Below are 18,626 nucleotides of genomic sequence, written 5' to 3'. Positions count from 1 at the left end.
ATTAATTACCATGATGATTTACCCAGTAAGTGAACCACCTATGTAATACTGAAAACCCAGTTTAACCCAGTGATTTTGTGTCAGCATTGTCACCAGAAGATATATCCCTCTCACTTCTTCTCCACGTCATTTTTCTACGACAAGCCACAAATTTAATGCCTATAAAGTTTTCCAACACTTGGTCTGTAGCATGTTTCTACATTTTCTCATATTTTTCAGAGGAAGTGTGCTAGTAGGATGATAAGATTCATACTTGCTGGTAGGTAGAGTGTCATCAGAGCCAAAATCGACGTGTTGTACCAGGAGCGTGACAGGTTCTGCACTGATGAACTTCATCAACCTGGCTCGATAGTACTTTCCATCACTGTACTCAGCGAGACATGGACCACCTGGAAACCACAGAGTGTTGGGAGGCCCCAACTTAGTGAGTCTTGCACAGAATCGGCTGCGACTTGGTGACTGCTTGTCATCCGGTAAAAAGCAACAGTATTCCTTGCTTTAAGCTAGAGCTGGGCGATAGAACGATAACGATATGTATTGCGAAATAACTTTCTCGATAGAAAAATTAAACTATTGCGATAGGCCTCATCCCTCTTGTCCTCTTTAAAAAAAAAACAACAAAAAAAAAACCAGCCAATCCAAATTAAGTAGCGCAGAGCCGAACCAATCACAGCCGCAGCGTCGCGTCACGTGACTTGTTATGTACAGCACAAGTCCCAAGCCGGTGTTCTGACAAACCATCCTACTTTGGCAAAACGTGCTACCGTAAGTAGTTTATGCACATTTCTGCTGTCACAGAGTCATTCCAGCATCAATTTAAGTAGGTATGACGGTTTGCCACTTAACTTTGCCCATCAGAGTATGCTTGTAGCTCATATGCATACAGCCAGAATGGTTTGCCACTTCATTTTACCCGTTAAAGTATGCTTGTAGGTAACATTCACAAAGGTAGCATGGTTTGGCACTTAATTTTACCAGTCAGAGTATGTGTGTAGCTGTTATTAACAAAGGTAGGATGATTTGCCACTGAATTTTAGCTGTTAAAGTACGCTCCTAGCTCATATTCAGAAAGGTAGGATGGTTCGCCACTGAAATGTAGCTATTAAAGTATGCTTCTAGCTCAGATTAACAAAAGTAGCACGATTTGCCACAAAATTTTAGCAGTTTAAGTATGCTTGTAGGTGACATTCACAAAGGTAGGTGGGTTTGGCAGTTAATTTTACCGGTCAGAGTATTTTTCTAGCTAATATTCACAAAAGGTAGGACAATTTGCCACTGAATTTCGTGTTGTGCGCAGAAACAACGCGAAGGATGGTTTGCCAGGTAGGATGGATTCCCAGAACACCGGCGCCGCACGTATTTGTTTGGCAAGCAGCCAGCCGCCGTGCCGCCCGGGTAATGGAGGAAATGAGTGTGCCGACTAGAGAAAAATCAACTGAGAGCGTGACCGAAGAGAAAACAGATGATGGTTCCAATGCAGGAGAGATTGTCGAGCGGAAGAGCCATAGAAGTTCTGTAGTGTGACGGTATTTCGGCTATTTCAAGTCTGACAAAAAACAGAGTAGCGTGCACTGTAAATTGTGCCGAAAGCAAGTCTGGTAATACAATAAAGCGGTGCAGCTCAATCTCTGACTGGAAGCGCTAATTCGTCATTCGGCTTGTCAGACTAAAGTAACTGTTAAAACTGTTTGAAAAGCTCAGCTATACAACAAGGAGAGATTGAGAATTTCCTTTTAGTTCTCAGTTTATTTGATATTGACAAAAGTTAGTCAGTTTTGTCTGTTCTTCTGTAAAACAAACTAAGATTTATTTTTAGAATTAATATTTTGTTTCTAAGTGGAATTGACAATTTAGTCTATTTCGTTTGTTCTATTTTGAAACTTAAACGCTTTAGCGGCTGCCTTTTGTGTAGTTTGCAATATTTGCCTTTATTTATCTGAAAAAGTCTCATGTTCCTTAAGTACATCTACCCTGTTGAACTTATTATGGGAAATAAATATTTAAATAAAAACAAGCTGCTGATTATTTCACATTTTACTTGTGAGCAACGGCACATTTAAATCTTACAAATATAGTTATTTGGCTTATATCGTGATATATATCGTTATCGACTGAAATGAAAAAAACATCGTGATATGAAAAAATCTTATATCGCCCAGCTCTACTTTAAGCCATCTTCAGTGTGTGAACAGATACATGAATAGAGGAGGGAGAGGAGGGGGAAATCAAGCATGTCACTGAAACACGAAAAGCCACATTAACATTTGATGAAATGCTACATGCATGGTAAACATTGCGTATATTTCCAAAGATGGGGACCACCAAGTACAAATACTTTGTTATTGTAGTTAAGATGTAGAATTTTCAAGTATCTGTACTTAACTGGAGTATTTATTTTTCTGACAACCTTTTACTTTTTTAAACAAATCTCTCTTCTTAAAACTCTACATTTTCAAAATGGGTACATTACTAACTCATTAAGGTTTGTTATTTTCTGTGACTGCACATCTTGACAATTCTAATAGATTTAAATCTAAATGAAGGAAACATTAACACATCCTACTGGTGTATCCATCACTGTTGCCTTCTGTCAGCGAAGAAAGAGGCAAAAATCATACGATTTATACATCATTGACAGCACTAAACTCAGAGGTTAAAATGAGCCCTAATGAGCTACAACAGTGTTTTTGGTGTTGAAGTCCACAAGTTGTGGTCATGGTCATCATCTAGCTAATGCACATAAAGAGTGTAGGACTTATTTTAGGTGACAAGTAATTTCAATATTTTGACATTTCTAAAGGGGTCAGAATACCCTCTGCATTGGTCACGTTGCGCACCTCTGTAACATCATCACACAGTCACTACTATTTATGCCCACCATTAAGGCACAGGAAGCTGCTGCAGTATTCTCCTGAACGATAGGTGTCGCTGCTTAGACAGCACTGCCACATAATCGCTATTACAGGAAGGTAAGAAGTCAAAACTGGAGGCAAAGACTTTGCAGTGTGAATGAATCTCCACATCTGCTTAAGTAAAGAATATCTGTGCTTCTAATATCTCTGTTCATTTCAGATATATCCCAAAGATGTTACTTGCTTAAATCTTTTAAATCTGTGTCTGGATAAAGTGAAACATTACCCTCGGGGAAGTTGCTAAGTCGTGGCAGCGTGTCAATGTTTCTATTGATTCTGGTCAAAGCTTCATCTAGAGACTCTCCGTTAACCTTTACATCAGCCGTTCCTTCCAAAGGCCACAGGAAGAGCTGCAGGGGAAACAGAACAATCTCTTATTAACAACATTATTCTTATCCGCTTTGTTTATTATAAACATTTTTTAATATGACAACAGGAATTATGTATATAATTTATAATGTAGAGAGAGTCGCTACCTCATTGGGGGTACACATATGCTTGACCACAACTTTAAAGTGCTCCCCCTCCTGTTGCAAGTTCGGGTAGGTAAAGGACCCCAGCATTAGTTCCTCCGGGTCTCTCAAACCCTGAAAACACATCATCATTATTGGTCCTATACCCCATCTGCACACTAGGTGGAGTAGAGACTCTGATGCATCTACATAGGATCTATTTATGCACACTATAACACAGGAAACAGATTTAAAGCATAACTTGCTTTAATTACTGTAAAAAGCTTACAGCTTGAGTAATATTATAGGTCTTATAATATCAATGAAAACTGCCCCCAGGTACATGAGAAGATGACCTTGATGGTGAGATCAGCCAAATTTACACATTTCTTCAGTCTTATTATAATACCTCAGTGTTAATATCCCAGACGTCAAAGACGGGAGCAGTAGGCATCACTGTGAGGTGCTGCAGAGAAGCACACATACTCCTGAGTAAATTACTGGCATTGCTTAATTTCGGAAAAAACAGTCTATCACACACAGAGACCTTATCTGGCGACACAGTCCGATCCATGGAGGCATGTTCATGTTGGCAGAGGATCCTGCTGAGGCTCAAACCATCTATGAAGAGCTCAACAGTGACAGGTCCTCTTGGATCAGCTGGCAGCTCCTACCACACGAAAACAAATGCACACAAGGGATCATATACATATAATTGTCCACATATGTTTATAAACAATGACTCATTTGTGCATTTTTACCACAACGTTCATATCCACACTGCGGTTTAGTAACACCTCTCTCATCAAGGCCACTGCATCCTGCTGCCATTTACCACCAACCTGAAGAAACAGAGGCACAAAAGTAGAATTATTTCCACTTTGATTCTATTGTATTCAAGAAAAACATTGTAATTAGGCTCTCATTTTAGAAACTATAACTGGCTTTATGGAGGAGGTAATCTTCTGCTGCTCTTCAGGGATAAACATTTATTCCATCAGCAGTCTTTTTTTTTTTTTTTTTTTTTTTTTTTTATTTAACTTTTTTCCCCAACAAATATAAGACTGGTTCACATCCAAAATAATAACACTACACAGCACTAGAATATTACAACATTATGTCCATAACTGTTGTCCTCTAGGATCCAGTTTATAGGTTACTCCCAGTGCTTCCAGTGGTCTCTTCCATTTGTCCACAAAAATTCGGGAGCTCCCATCAATATAATGTCCCAGCCTGATCAGAGTCATAACTTCAATGATGAGCGACTTCCATAGAGAAATGGAGGGAGGCTCAGCCCCCACCCATCTCAACATAATGCTTTTCCTGGACAACATCAACAGTGACTGAATTACATGCTCATGTTGTACCAGTGAGACAGGAATATATCCCAATATACACATTAATGGGTTTTCTGTCGCCTGATGACCAATGGCTGTACTAATATTGGCGCAGACCTCCAAAATGACTGAATAATAGCACATTCCCACAAGCAGTGGAATCTAGTGCCCACTCTGACCTTACACTTGAGACAGTTTGGAGATATTCCCATATTATACTTACTATGAATATACGGAGAAATATACACATTGTGCAAAATTTTGTACTGCAGTTCTTCAAATCGGTTACAAACAGAGATTTTGGATGGAAGGAGCAAAATTTTGTCCCATGCCTGTATATCTATTTCACATTTAAGCAGCGTCCCCCAAGATTTTCTCAACCATGCCAGTTTATCCACAATTAGGGCATAAATCTCGGAATAAAACTTTGATACAAAATGTTTATGCTCCCTATTATCCAGAAAAAATTTCTCCAACCGAAAAGAGGCAGTTGAGATTTGTAATGATTTAGCATTTTTTAACACATAATTTCTCAATTGCAAATACTTATAAAACTCAGTATTGACATAGAATACTGGGACTTCAAGGATTCAAATGATTTAAACTCACCATGTTTAAAGACGTCATAAAACCTCTTTACACCTACTTTATGCCATCCCACAAAGCTTGACCCTATGTTTTGTGGCAGAAGGTCTGGATTATTTATAAACGTTGACAAGATATTAAACGGAAGACTACTGTTAAAATTTTTTCTCAGTTTTCCCCACGTCCACATAGCATTATATATCAGTGGGTTATGCTTTATTACGTGAGGTAAGTCATTTAGACGTTTCCCTAAGAAGTTAACAGGTGAGGATGGTTTACATAATACTTCCTCAATATTTAGCCATGGCAGATCAGAATGTTCATGTATCCAGGAAGAAAGAACCCTCGCTTGTGTTGAGAGGACATAATTTTCTATGTTTGGCACTCCCCACCCGCCCAGATCTTTCGGTAACTGTAGTGTCTCCAATTTAATTTTGGGTTTTCTTCCTGCCCAAATGAAATCCACTATAGCCTTGTTAATTACTTTAATATCTTCTGATTTCAAGATTGCAAACAACATGCCTGTGGGATATAATATTTTCGGCAGGATTACCATTTTAATGAGATTTATTCTTCCCAAAAATGATATCGGAAGTGATCTCCATCTTGTCAGCATCTCCCGAAGATCTTGAACCATTCCATTAATATTTTCTCTATACAAGTGTCCAACATTTGGTGTAACTTTAACTCCCAAATATACAAAACCTGATGGTGCCCAATGAAAAGGTTTAACATATAAAGGTTCATTATCCCCTCCACTACACAAAGTCATTATAACAGATTTATCAAAATTTACTTTGTATCCAGATATAAGACCAAAGTCCTTGATACACCTAATAAGAACGGGTAAAGAGTTAACCGGGTCAGTCAGTGTCAGAAGAATATCGTCTGCATAAAGCAGAATTTTATGTTGTCTATCCCCAATTTTAACTCCAAGAACACTTGGATTTTGTCTAATGGCCATGGCCAAGGGCTCGATGGCCAAAGCAAATAATAGTGGTGACAATGGGCTACCTTGTGCTGTACCTCTGCTCAGTGAAAATGGGGAAGATAACAAGCCGTTAGTTAACACAGATGCTATTGGTGATTTGTATATAATTTTGATCCACCCCAGAAAGTTTTTTCCAAACCCAAATCTTCTCATTATTTCAAACATATATTCCCATTCAATTCTATCGAATGCCTTTTCGCCATCCATAGAGACAACAACCCCAGGGATCTGATGAAAATTTAAAAAATGAATAATATTAAATAGGTGTAGAGTATTATTATAAGAATTCCTCCCCTTAATAAAGCCTGTCTGATCAGCATGCACGATAGAGCACATTACTTTTTCTAGCCTAAGAGCCAGTATCTTTGAAAGTATCTTATTATCAGCACCAAGAAGGCTAATAGTGTCATGGTCCTGAGTCTGAGGACTCAGTGTTTTGTGTTTCCTTATGCTTTTGTTCATTCCGAGTGTGTATTCTGTTGTTATTTTGCCATTTGTTAGGTTTCTGTTCTTTGCCTGCCTGCTCCCACTTCTCTGTGTTCCCTCTGTCTGTCCATGGTGTTATTGTGTCTGCTCATGAGTCTGCCTGTCAAGTTCAGTGTCCTGTCTGGTTCTCTGTCTGTTAATTTCCTGTTTTATTCTGAAGGTTCATGTCTGATGTGAGTGTGTTCAGTTTACATTTCCCCTGTCCCGTCAGCTCTGATTTCTCCCAGCTGTGTTGCCCTCCTGTCTCTTATCCCCTGATTACTGGTGTGTGTATTTAAGCCCTGTGTGTTCTCCTGCCTGTTGCCGGTTCGTCTGTATTACTCCATGTAAGTCCGCGCTTTTCTGCATTCATCTGTGTCTCTCTGCGTTTTTGTATCCTCCGTCAGTCTGCGTCTCTCTGCCTTTCACCCCGTGTCCTGTGGATTTCTAGTTGCTCTTTAGTTTTCCCAGTTTAGGTTTCCGTTAGTTTGTCTCATTATTCGTTTTCTGTTCCTGCCACTGACACCTTGTAAATAAACTCCACTAATCTTTTCATACACTGCTTGCTCTTGGGTCCTTTTTCCAACTCCACACGGCTCGCCTCGGCAGCCGTGACAAATAGGCCTGTAAGATGAGCATGACTCTGGATTTTTATCTTTTTTAGCTATCAATGTTATATTAGCCTGGTACATAGATTCTGGGAGTTTCGATTCTTCAAATGCTTTATTAAAAACCCTTAATAATAAACTATTTAACTTCATTTTCATTACCTTAAAAAATTCTACTGGGAAACCATCTGCCCCAGGACATTTCCCTGACTTGAGTGCTTTATCCACCTCTATCATTGTTATGGGTGACTCCAGCAGGCTTACCTGATCTTCAGAAAGCTGAGGGAATACTAAGTCGTTTAGGAAGAAGCCTGAGTTAAGCCTTGTTATGGCCATCTCAGATTGATATAAGTTTGTATAGAATTCTCTGAAGCACTCATTAATCTGACGGTTTCCTACTTGTCTTTCACCATTCACATCCACAATAGCTGTGATAAAGGAACTTGATGGAGTATTCCTTGCAAGACGAGCCAGAAAGCGGTTAGGCTTACTAGCTGATTCAAAAAGCTGTTGTCTGGCAAGAAGGACATCTCTTTCAGCCTTTCGCATTATCAAATTACGCAAAGATGTCCTGGCAATATTAAGCTCACTTAATGTTTCAGCTGATTTTGTTACATAGTATTGTTTCTCCAGCTTTTTTTATATTATTCTCGATCTCTAACTGCCTTATTAATCGTTGCTTCCTTTTATGACTTGTGTATGAAATAATCATCCCTCTCATGTAAGCCTTATAGCTATCCCATAAAGTTCTCGTGTCTATCTCCTCTTTATCATTTATTTCTAAGAATACTGTTGTTTGCTCTGTTGTGAAATGTATAAATTTCTCATCCAAAAGAGACAGTGTGCTCATCTTCCAAGACCTAGAGCGCTCAATATGTCTCATGGGTTGAATGGTTAAGACAACAGGAGCATGGTCAGAGAGACCTATATGACCAATATTTACCTGCTGAACTAACTGACTGATACACTTGGACATAAAAATATAATCTATACGAGATGCTGACAAGTGAGGGTTAGAATGGAAAGTGTACTCCTTAGATAGTGGATTATAGTGTCACCAGACATCTATAAGGTCAAGCTCATTTATAATTTGCCAAAGGGCTTTGGAGTTGTTGGTCAAGATAGATTGTGGGGGAAATTTATCCATTTTAGGGCATAAAACACAGTTAAAGTCACCCGCTAATATTATATTAGCACAGTCCATGTCCACTAATTGACTAAATAATACCGTATAAAATTCGCCATCCTGTGTATTCGGCGCATATATATTACCTAGGAGAACAGTTTCCCCATGCAACATCCCTTTAACCAATATATATCTTCCTTCATTGTCCTTGTGAGTGGCTGTAACATTGAAGGGAAGATTTTTGTGTATAAGGGTAATAACCCCCCTTTTATTTGTGGAGTAGGATGAGAAAAAAATTTGACCAACCCATTCTCTACAGTATTTTCTGTGTTCATCATCTGTCAAATGGGTTTCTTGCAAAAAAGCAATGTGAGTCAAATCTTTCTTCAGAGAATTTAAAATGGACTTTTTTTTCACCACATTGTTGGACCCTTTAACATTCCAAGTACTTATCTTAACTGACATATAGGAAAAGTAATGTATATATTGTGCTGTTTACATATTTAACCAAATCTACATTTGACCAGTCTGAGCCTATTAACCAAAATAATTGAGCATAAAACAAGAACACTGGTTCCCAGCAAAACCTGAACACAAAGCCTGGAAACCTCAACCCTCCCCAACACAAATAACACAAAATAACAAAAAATAAATTACACATCTAGATGTACCCTACTCTAAAGTACAGCTGTGGGGGGCCACAAACGCGTAACATCCCTGCACTGGAGTGTATGTCAAAAATCAAAGTATACTCTATACCGTAGCTCGTTATCAATACTATAATGCTGTAAGCCTTGAGTTTGTAACTTATGTTACAATGACGCTGTCGTGCACCAACAGTTTATTTAGGTCTTGGCAATTTGCTCATATAGTCCTTGACATCCTGGGTGGTCGCGAGGGAGATGCTGGTGCCATCGGGGTTAAATATTTTAATGATGGCTGGATAAAGGAAGGAATATTTGATCCCCGCCTCTCGGAGAGCTTTACGCGCATTCGCCGACTCCTTTCTCTTTCGAGCCACCTCGGCGGAGAAATCCTGATAGAAGGATACTTTTCCTGCCTCTGTGTTTACGGTACCTTTAGCCCTGGCAGCCTGGAGAATCCTCTGTGTATCGGTGTAGTAATGAAGCCGGACCAGTACTGCACGCGGTCCCTCCGTGCCGGTAAGCCTCATAGGTGGTCCAGTGTGATGGGCTCTGTCGACTGTAATGGCACCCTGTTGAAGGCCCAGGACTTCTGGTATCCATTTTTTTAAAAAGTCCACTGGTGCTCTGCCCTCCGCGCCTTCCTTTATCCCGACAATCCTCACGTTCTGCCGCCGGCTCTGATTCTCAAAGCTTTCCAGACGCTCCATGGCCTTCTTAAGCTGGGTCTCGAGAGCGGCAATACGTGGCTCATTTGTAGCCGTGACATCTTCCAAGTCCGAGACCCGCTGCTCCACGGTTTCCATTCTTTCTATCAGATTGTCGAATTTCTCGGTGAGCTCGTTTATTGGATTTATGACTTCGGATATCTTGATATCCATATACTTGGATATGTTAGAAGTCACCTTGTCCACAATCACGTCATCCCGCAGTGTACTTAGTGCATCCTCAGCGTCGCACATGGTCTCCTTTTCGGGGCAATTGCTAGCTACCAGGTCACTGCTAGCTTTTGCTTTGACTCCACGTTTGCCCATTTCTCTCTTTTTGCTTGATCCAGGGTGTGCGAAAAACTCGTCTAGAGACATTATATAGATATTCGAGGCAACTTGTTGGCAAAAATGAGCTAAAATACCAATATTTTACAGCTGTCCAGTGCAGAGCTCATAAACTCACGTCTGCTCAGCTCGACGCATCACGTGACATCAGCAGTCTTTTTAAAAAAAAAATAAAAGATGGATGGAGTGACAGACACAATCTCTTCCTTACAGGGTTGATGCCAAGCAGCTGGCAGATCATGCAGAGCTGAGGTACATCGTCACACAGGAGGATGGGGTACACATGAACCACCGGGATGTTCTCCACCAGACCATAATCGACATACTGCACCTGGTAATATAAACATGAACAAAAGTTGTATTAACGTACCATCAAATGAATGTTTTTAAATGTTATATGCAGTTTAGCATATAATATTGGTAAATGGACTGGTTCTTATATAGTGCTTTATACAACTTGTTCATTCACCCAATCAGACCCATTCACACAAGCACTTTTCTAAGTTGTCAGTGCTACCTAACTAACATTCATACACATTCACACTCTGATGAATGCATAGGAGAGCAACCTGGGGTTGGTATCTTCCCAAGGATATTTGGCATGGAGACTGGAGCAGACTGGGATCGAACCAACAACCTTCCATTTAGTGACCCGCTCTACTACCTGAGCTACAGCTGCCATTGATGACATATTGTAGTTGGAATATCAGAGATTATTCCATCAAGTGTAACTATTGATGGTAATACTAAATAAGCAACATATATTACTTTTTATATCACTAAAGCTAAAAATACAGTCAATTTATACTCAGTATCTTACAGAAATCTATCCATTGTCTGGCCTTGGTTTTAGCTTTTCTCTTGTTTAAATGGAATTCCCGACCTCCTGATTTAAGAAACATCTCTTCCTTCTCTCTCTTTAAGTCCAAACTCAGAACCCACTTGTACAAAATAGCTTATCCCACATAACCTTTCCACTCTCCTATTTCATTTGTTTATGTCTTATGCTTTTGTGATTCTGTAAACTTCTTGCTTTTATGTCGCTTTTATTCTACTGTGTACAGCGACCTTGAGTGTTTTGAAAGGCGCTTTCAAATAAAATGTATTATTTATTATTATTAAATGCAAAATGCATTTACTTTAAAAGCACTAAAGGAAATAAAAAAAATGGACCTTAACATGCCCTCCCAGCACTTCCAACAGCTGTCCTCGGTACCACAACATGTCAGGTCCAATGACAGCACAGCCCAAGACTGATTTCCAGGTGTAGGGCTTCTGTCTGGGCAATGCCTTCATGCTCTGCTGAATCCTCTCCTTAAGCTGCTCCAGCTGATAACCTGACAGATGACAAAATATACTTTAACTTTCACTTTAGACAGGTACACTTAATCAACCTAATACAATAGAACAGATACAAACAGCAGCACTTTCCAGGCCTATTAATGACTGTTTTTAACAACAGGACTGTTCTTAAGGTCCAGCCCTGACAGCTAACTTTGACAGTTACTTCTCCTTAAAGCATATGCAGCGCAGTTAATATATTTTAAGCCCAATTTCCTTTCTATGATAAGATGTAAGCTATGCAAGTATGTAGAGGTAAAAAAATATAAATAAAAATAATGGCGTGATCTTTTGTGTACCTGCATTTTGTGTTCTCACATAAATGAGACCGTCCTCTCCAACAGCAGAAATGCTTATCTGAATGTGACCAAGACATGGCAGCTCTGGGGGTTGGTACAATGAAGTCTTTACCTGCATACACAGACACACAAATATTGGCTTGGAGAATTATTATATACCACATTATCATTAATGACATTTTTGTCTATTTTTATAACACAAAATCTTGGTGTGTGCATAATCACCTTCTCAGCTGTCATAATGGAGCGAGGGGCTGGTTTTGGAGGCATGTGACCACTGACAGTGGATGACTGGAAGGGGAAGGAAATAACAGGAACAGATGGGGAACTGGTTTCTGTCTCACTCTTGTTTTGTACCTCTCTCACTGTAGATGGTGGATCCATGTCTTTGGGTTGCTGAACATTAATATTGCTGCAACAGGGCAAAGCCACAAACAAAAGACAGGATATACATTAGAAACATTTGCTTAAACTGGAATATCAACTAGTGGTTATAAAATAAATAAATAAACTCTGCTGTGTCTGGTTTTCTTATATTTACAATATTTCTGATGTTTTGCAATGTCTACCAGAAGTACAGGGATTCAGAAGAGGTTAAGAGAGATTATTTGGAGAAGGAGAATAAGCCTGTGCACACCAACACACCTGACCCCACAATGCATGTGGAACATGCACTCACACACCTTGGTTTTCTTTGCCTGAGCGCGAGGCCTTCACTAACCAGAAAATCTGCAATGCTGATAAACTCTCCCATTCTATTGGAGCAGAACAAAGTGACAGGTACTGGACGCTCATCTGTTAACTCCTTGAAAATGAGAAAGTAGTAGAGAGAAACATACTTTGAAAAGCAGAAAAACAAACAAACAAACACCCCCACCCAAAAAAACAGGCAAAAATCAAAGTAGAAAGAAACTGGGCGTGTCACTACCCGATCCGTACCGGAAACCCGATCGGTACCCCGCATGCGTGAAAGGTGTCTACTTCCGGTCGAAGCATTTTACGATAGTTACAGGTCAGAGTATCTGTTAAGATGTTAAGAATAACAAGTATCTCTTAACATGTTTCCGATAATGAAACATTTAATATAATGTAGACAAAAATAAAAAAATTAAAAGATAGTGACAGATCGGGACTCCCGATCCTTACTGCGCATGTGCAAAGTCAGACCGTACAAATCGGGTCTACCCGATCCGTACCGCGCATGTGCAGGGGTTTTCTTCTTCTTCTTCTGTTCGTTTAATGGCAGTGTACTCCCCAGTGTACGAGGATACCGCCACCTGCTGACTGAGCGAATGAACCCTATTGTAAACTGAATTAGCGTCATTACAAACGTGTGTTAAATTTGATTTAGTGATAATCGAGTGTGTTTATGCTTGTCTGTGTGGAGAGGATTGTTGGAAAAGTGATGATAATGTCCGCTATCACTGTCAATTGCCAGTAAACACTTCATCTGGCTGCTGAATCTTCACGTGACATATTATAAAGTCTGTATTATTAACTCTGTCATTAGGCACCATTCTTCTTATTTTACGGCGCTGTTGTTCAATCGGGGAACGCTTTCTGTTGAGGAGAAAAGCAAAAATTTGTTGCGGATACGGATTATTCATTGTTTAAATGTCCTGGTAGTCGAAAAGGAGGCAGAGCTGCCGAGAAATGCTAGGAGCTAACTGGGCGCTAACCGTATCATTCAAATGTATTGAATGTCGCAATGTTGGCAAAGAGAGGAAGTGACGTAAGATTTGCGCATGCGGGGTACCGATCGGGTTTCCGGTACGGATCGGGTAGTGACAGGGTGATAACGGGTGGAAAAGACAGGAAGACCTTGATCGTCATAACAGCCGAGGCTCCTGTCAAGTAGTAGGAGAATGAGTCACAGGCTGTATTTGTCCAGGTAGATCGGCCTCCCGTGGGCCTAAAAGGGACAAAGAGCAAATAAAAAGAAAAAGTGAGAAAGAAACACAAACTGGAGTAGTACACCTTTTATCCAAACCAGAGTACTGAAACTGTATGGCAGCAAAATCAAGCTGTCACATTATAGTAAAACTAATGGGGACACATCTATATACACCATCACAAAACTGTAACAGCACATTAACTGATTAAAAACTTTAAAAAATCAGAGGTTTACTGGTTAACATAACTACTATGATTATTATTATTATTACTACTGTCAAATTGTCATACTGTGACATTACATTTAAATTAAACAACCTGGCCCTACTTCTTATTGGCAAATATATTATACGTGTCCTTGTTTGTAATTAAACTCTGTGAGTGTCTGTGTGTGTGTAACCTGATGTCGTTAAGAGTGCACTCAAGTGCTAGGGAGCCAATCAAGGAAGATGGCAACGGTCGCAGGTTACTGACATCGATCTTCATCATCTTTCCGTGATCACACAGTCTCACCTGGTACCAGCCAGCAAAGACATAATCAGTGTTGATAATGCTATAATTATGCATTTAAAGAGAAATTCTAGTATGTCTGGACAGCTGTTATGAATCAATGGTTTGACCTCATTTTGCACCCTTAGAGGTAACAGAAAAAGTCATGCATAACAATGTAAATCAGAGGAGTCCTACAACCTTCCCATTAAAAAATAAATAAATTAAAAAAATCAACAAATCTTTATTATCTGAAAGTATCAAGCTACAGTTACTATTATATTCAACTGCAAATGATATACATCTCTGCCAACATGCAGTTTGTTGGATTTAAAAAAAAAGATTATTTACATGTAATACTGACTTTCAGTGCCATTTAACTCTTGGATTAAAAGAAAATAGTTTGATGGTGTTTTTTGGGAGCAACACTTGTTTTACCTCTGCACTGTCGCTAGATGTGACGTCAGAGCATATCTGTGCTCTCTCCCAAACTCCATTGAAGAGTGCAGCACAGTACATGTCTGCCTTCCATTCCACATCCTGGGGCTCTATTCGTGCACACTCCTGCTTTACCAGTTCACATATCCTGAAAAAACAAGCAACATGACAGTATATATAACTCCAAAGGGGTGTCAGGACCTCCTTAACAACTGTAGAGTAACTTTATGAATTTACAACATAAAGTGCCTTGAGGCCCAACACCTGTTCTTTTTTCCTCCACACAGTTTCCTCAATTTTTAAATGAACATGCTGCACACAATGGCAAGATATGTCAATTTTTCTATTAATATTAATTCTATTAATTTTCTATTTATATCTGTCGACTATTTGAAAAAACATGGTTGTGCAAAAATAGTATTACATCTTTAGTGTTTTTCATACATCCAACTAAAGAAATGGAACAAACGATGTGTTTTGGCTGCTACTATAAAAGTTCTGATACAATTTAAAATTAATTATTTGCTTTTCATGCCTTGAGTTGGCCATTTTTTTAATGCTTGAATGATTCAGAGATCAGTTTTAAGTGACTTAAGCAAAAAACATTACAATGAAAATGATAAGGTACAAAGAGCGGACTGGAGAACCCAAGACCACTTAAAAATGACAAGAATGTCTGGAAGTAAAATAGAAAGAAACAAGAAGAGGGTCAAAACATTTACACAGTATTATATTATGGGAGTAACAACCAACTGCTTTATATGTTGTGATTTGTGTGTTGGTGCTCAATAAGAAGAGGGAGGAAAAAACAAAACAAAACAAAAAAACCCAGTTCAGTTCTTGACTTGCATTTCAAGTCTCCTTTGTCCCACACGCCATCAGACTGTTTAACTCCTCTCTGGAGGGGAGAGGGAGGGGAAACAGGAGGACAAAGGAGGGGGGAACAACTAAGCTGTAGTGCCTCTTCACCTCACTGTACAATACCTTTTGTGCAATACTTTTGTAAATAGTCAACAGTGCAATAGACCTCAATACTTGAAATGTGCAATTCACTTGTATTTTTATTTTTTATTCCTATTTATTCTATTTATCCCCTTCGTATATTTTATTTATATTGTCTCTGTATTTATATACGTGTGTGTGTGTGTGTGTGTGTGTGTGTGTGTGTGTGTGTGTGTGTGTGTATATATATATATATATAATATTCTGTAACTCTGTAACTTCTGTCGGTGCTGTGCTTTTTTGGAAATCGAATTTCCCAGAGGAACCCACCCGAGGGATTAATAAAGTTCTATCTAATCTAATCTAATCTAAGTCAGCCAGCCAACCTATCATACAATAAAACAGCTAAATCTAATTAATCTACAACCTAAATTACTTGTCAAGATACTAATTGGCTCAGCCTAGATCCAGACTTAAATCTAGGGGTGACCGCGCTTTTGCCCTGGTTGCACCTAATCTGTGGAACAACCTTCCCATTGCTATCCATGCGTCAGACTCCATTTTATCTTTTAAATCCCATTTAAAAACTCACTTATTCAACATAGCTTTTCCATCTACAGTGGGGCAAAAAAGTATTTAGTCAGCCACCAATTGTGCAAGTTCCCCCACCTAAAATGATGACAGAGGTCAGTAATTTGCACCAGAGGTACACTTCAACTGTGAGAGACAGAATGTGAAAAAAAAATCCATGAATCCACATGGTAGGATTTGTAAAGAATTTATTCGTAAATCAGGGTGGAAAATAAGTATTTGGTCAATAACAAAAATACAACTCAATACTTTGTAACATAACCTTTGTTGGCAATAACAGAGGTCAAACGTTTACTATAGGTCTTTACCAGGTTTGCACACACAGTAGCTGGTATTTTGGCCCATTCCTCCATGCAGATCTTCTCGAGAGCAGTGATGTTTTGGGGCTGTCGCCGAGCAACACGGACTTTCAACTCCCGCCACAGATTTTCTATGGGGTTGAGGTCTGGAGACTGGCTAGGCCACTCCAGGACTTTCAAATGCTTCTTACGGAGCCACTCCTTTGTTGCCCGGGCGGTGTGTTTTGGATCATTGTCGTGTTGGAAGACCCAGCCTCGTTTCATCTTCAAAGTTCTCACTGATGGAAGGAGGTTTTGGCTCAAAATCTCACGATACATGGCCCCATTCATTCTGTCCTTAACACAGATCAGTCGTCCTGTCCCCTTGGCAGAAAAACAGCCCCATAGCATGATGTTTCCACCCCCATGCTTCACAGTAGGTATGGTGTTCTTGGGATGCAACTCAGTATTCTTCTTCCTCCAAACACGACGAGTTGAGTTTATACCACAAAGTTCTACTTTGGTTTCATCTGACCACATGACATTCTCCCAATCCTCTGCTGTATCATCCATGTGCTCTCTGGCAAACTTCAGACGGGCCTGGACATGCACTGGCTTCAGCAGCGGAACACGTCTGGCACTGCGGGATTTGATTCCCTGCCGTTGTAGTGTGTTACTGATGGTGACCTTTGTTACTTTGGTCCCAGCTCTCTGCAGGTCATTCACCAGGTCCCCCCGTGTGGTTCTGGGATCTTTGCTCACCGTTCTCATGATCATTTTGACCCCACGGGATGAGATCTTGCGTGGAGCCCCAGATCGAGGGAGATTATCAGTGGTCTTGTATGTCTTCCATTTTCTGATGATTGCTCCCACAGTTGATTTTTTCACACCAAGCTGCTTGCCTATTGTAGATTCACTCTTCCCAGTCTGGTGCAGGTCTACAATACTTTTCCTGATGTCCTTCGAAAGCTCTTTGGTCTTGGCCATGGCGGAGTTTGGAGTCTGACTGTTTGAGGCTGTGGGCAGGTGTCTTTTATACAGATGATGAGTTCAAACAGGTGCCATTCATACAGGTAACGAGTGGGGGACAGAAAAGCTTCTTACAGAAGACGTTACAGGCCTGTGAGAGCCAGAGATTTTCCTTGTTTGAGGTGACCAAATACTTATTTTCCACCCTAATTTACGAATAAATTCTTTACAAATCCTACCATGTGAATTCATGGATTTTTTTTTCACATTCTGTCTCTCACAGTTGAAGTGTACCTCTGGTGCAAATTACTGACCTCTGTCATCATTTTAAGTGGGGGAACTTGCACAATCGGTGGCTGACTAAATACTTTTTTGCCCCACTGTAGTTAGTGTCCCCATTTTATATGTGGTTCAATATTTCATTTATGTACTTCATCTTTTAGCTATATCTGTTCTTAGTAACTTTGTTCTTATATTCCCTTTTATTGCTGTATAATTAGTGCCCTCAACCTGATGACAAATGTAGTACTTTGTTTTATTTGTATTGTACTAATAACTGCTAACAGGACTAAGTAGTAAAGAATGAGCATTTTGAGTATGAGTATAGAAATAAAAGGTGAATCAAATAGACCATTACGGCAAGTCTGGGATGGTCAATTTGGTAAAGTAAATCCGTTGGGTATCTTTCTTCGCCTTTAGACAATAATTCTGATGGCAAAAGAACCAAACGGGACAGGCAAAAAAAAAAAAAATTATCTGTACTTTTCTATACTCATACTCTTGTATGAGTATAGAAAAGTACAGATAATTCTTGGATGAATGACCTATCTGTATAAATATTTCATTCAAGAAAATGATATAATCATAATGACCGTCTTGCTTTTTCAAAGCTGACCTTTTGAGCTGAGAGTCGTACTGGGCGAAGCGGACATAGAAGCTGCTTGGAGAGTTGACATGACAGACTCTCACTTTCAGGTCTTTGAGTTGGGCAGGGAGCTTCAGCTGAGGCTCAATTGGGTCCTCTTTTTGGTTTCCAGAGATTATTTGGTCTGGGACATCAACTAGCCCTGTTGCTAATCCAACCTCAAGTGGAGGGTCCCATATGGCTGAATCATCACCAGAGGGCCAGGCATTCTTAGGGTTCAGGCTACATCAGAAGGGACGTAAGTGGACAGTGACAGAAGAAAATTAAGTGAACTGGAAACAATGTA

General features: G+C 39.7%; 1 protein-coding gene across 1 annotated transcript in view; it reads right to left on the bottom strand.

Annotated features, from left to right (window-relative positions):
• rnf17 (ring finger protein 17) overlaps positions 1–18,626 on the bottom strand; it is a 38,922-nt gene that overhangs the window by 2,093 nt on the left and 18,203 nt on the right. Inside the window, exons 21-35 of the mRNA XM_086265449.1 lie at positions 18,311–18,562; positions 14,636–14,783; positions 14,109–14,221; positions 13,637–13,727; positions 12,499–12,620; positions 12,041–12,227; positions 11,816–11,927; positions 11,349–11,512; positions 10,387–10,506; positions 4,126–4,206; positions 3,912–4,034; positions 3,774–3,830; positions 3,389–3,499; positions 3,139–3,262; positions 254–389 (exon numbers count right to left, since the gene is read on the bottom strand). Coding sequence (XP_086121575.1) covers positions 254–389; positions 3,139–3,262; positions 3,389–3,499; positions 3,774–3,830; positions 3,912–4,034; positions 4,126–4,206; positions 10,387–10,506; positions 11,349–11,512; positions 11,816–11,927; positions 12,041–12,227; positions 12,499–12,620; positions 13,637–13,727; positions 14,109–14,221; positions 14,636–14,783; positions 18,311–18,562 — 1,941 coding nt within the window. The remainder of the gene's footprint in view (positions 1–253; positions 390–3,138; positions 3,263–3,388; positions 3,500–3,773; positions 3,831–3,911; positions 4,035–4,125; positions 4,207–10,386; positions 10,507–11,348; positions 11,513–11,815; positions 11,928–12,040; positions 12,228–12,498; positions 12,621–13,636; positions 13,728–14,108; positions 14,222–14,635; positions 14,784–18,310; positions 18,563–18,626) is intronic.

This window comes from Aulonocara sp. 'chitande type north' Nkhata Bay, linkage group LG16 (genome assembly GCF_057382095.1).
Source record: "Aulonocara sp. 'chitande type north' Nkhata Bay isolate Kocher_YH1m ecotype deep benthic linkage group LG16, A_spYH_male_GT1.1, whole genome shotgun sequence".
NCBI classification, from domain to species: Eukaryota; Metazoa; Chordata; class Actinopteri; order Cichliformes; family Cichlidae; genus Aulonocara; species Aulonocara sp. 'chitande type north' Nkhata Bay.
Note: the sequence above shows the minus strand (reverse complement) of the source record. Positions and strands in the feature narration are given on the sequence as shown.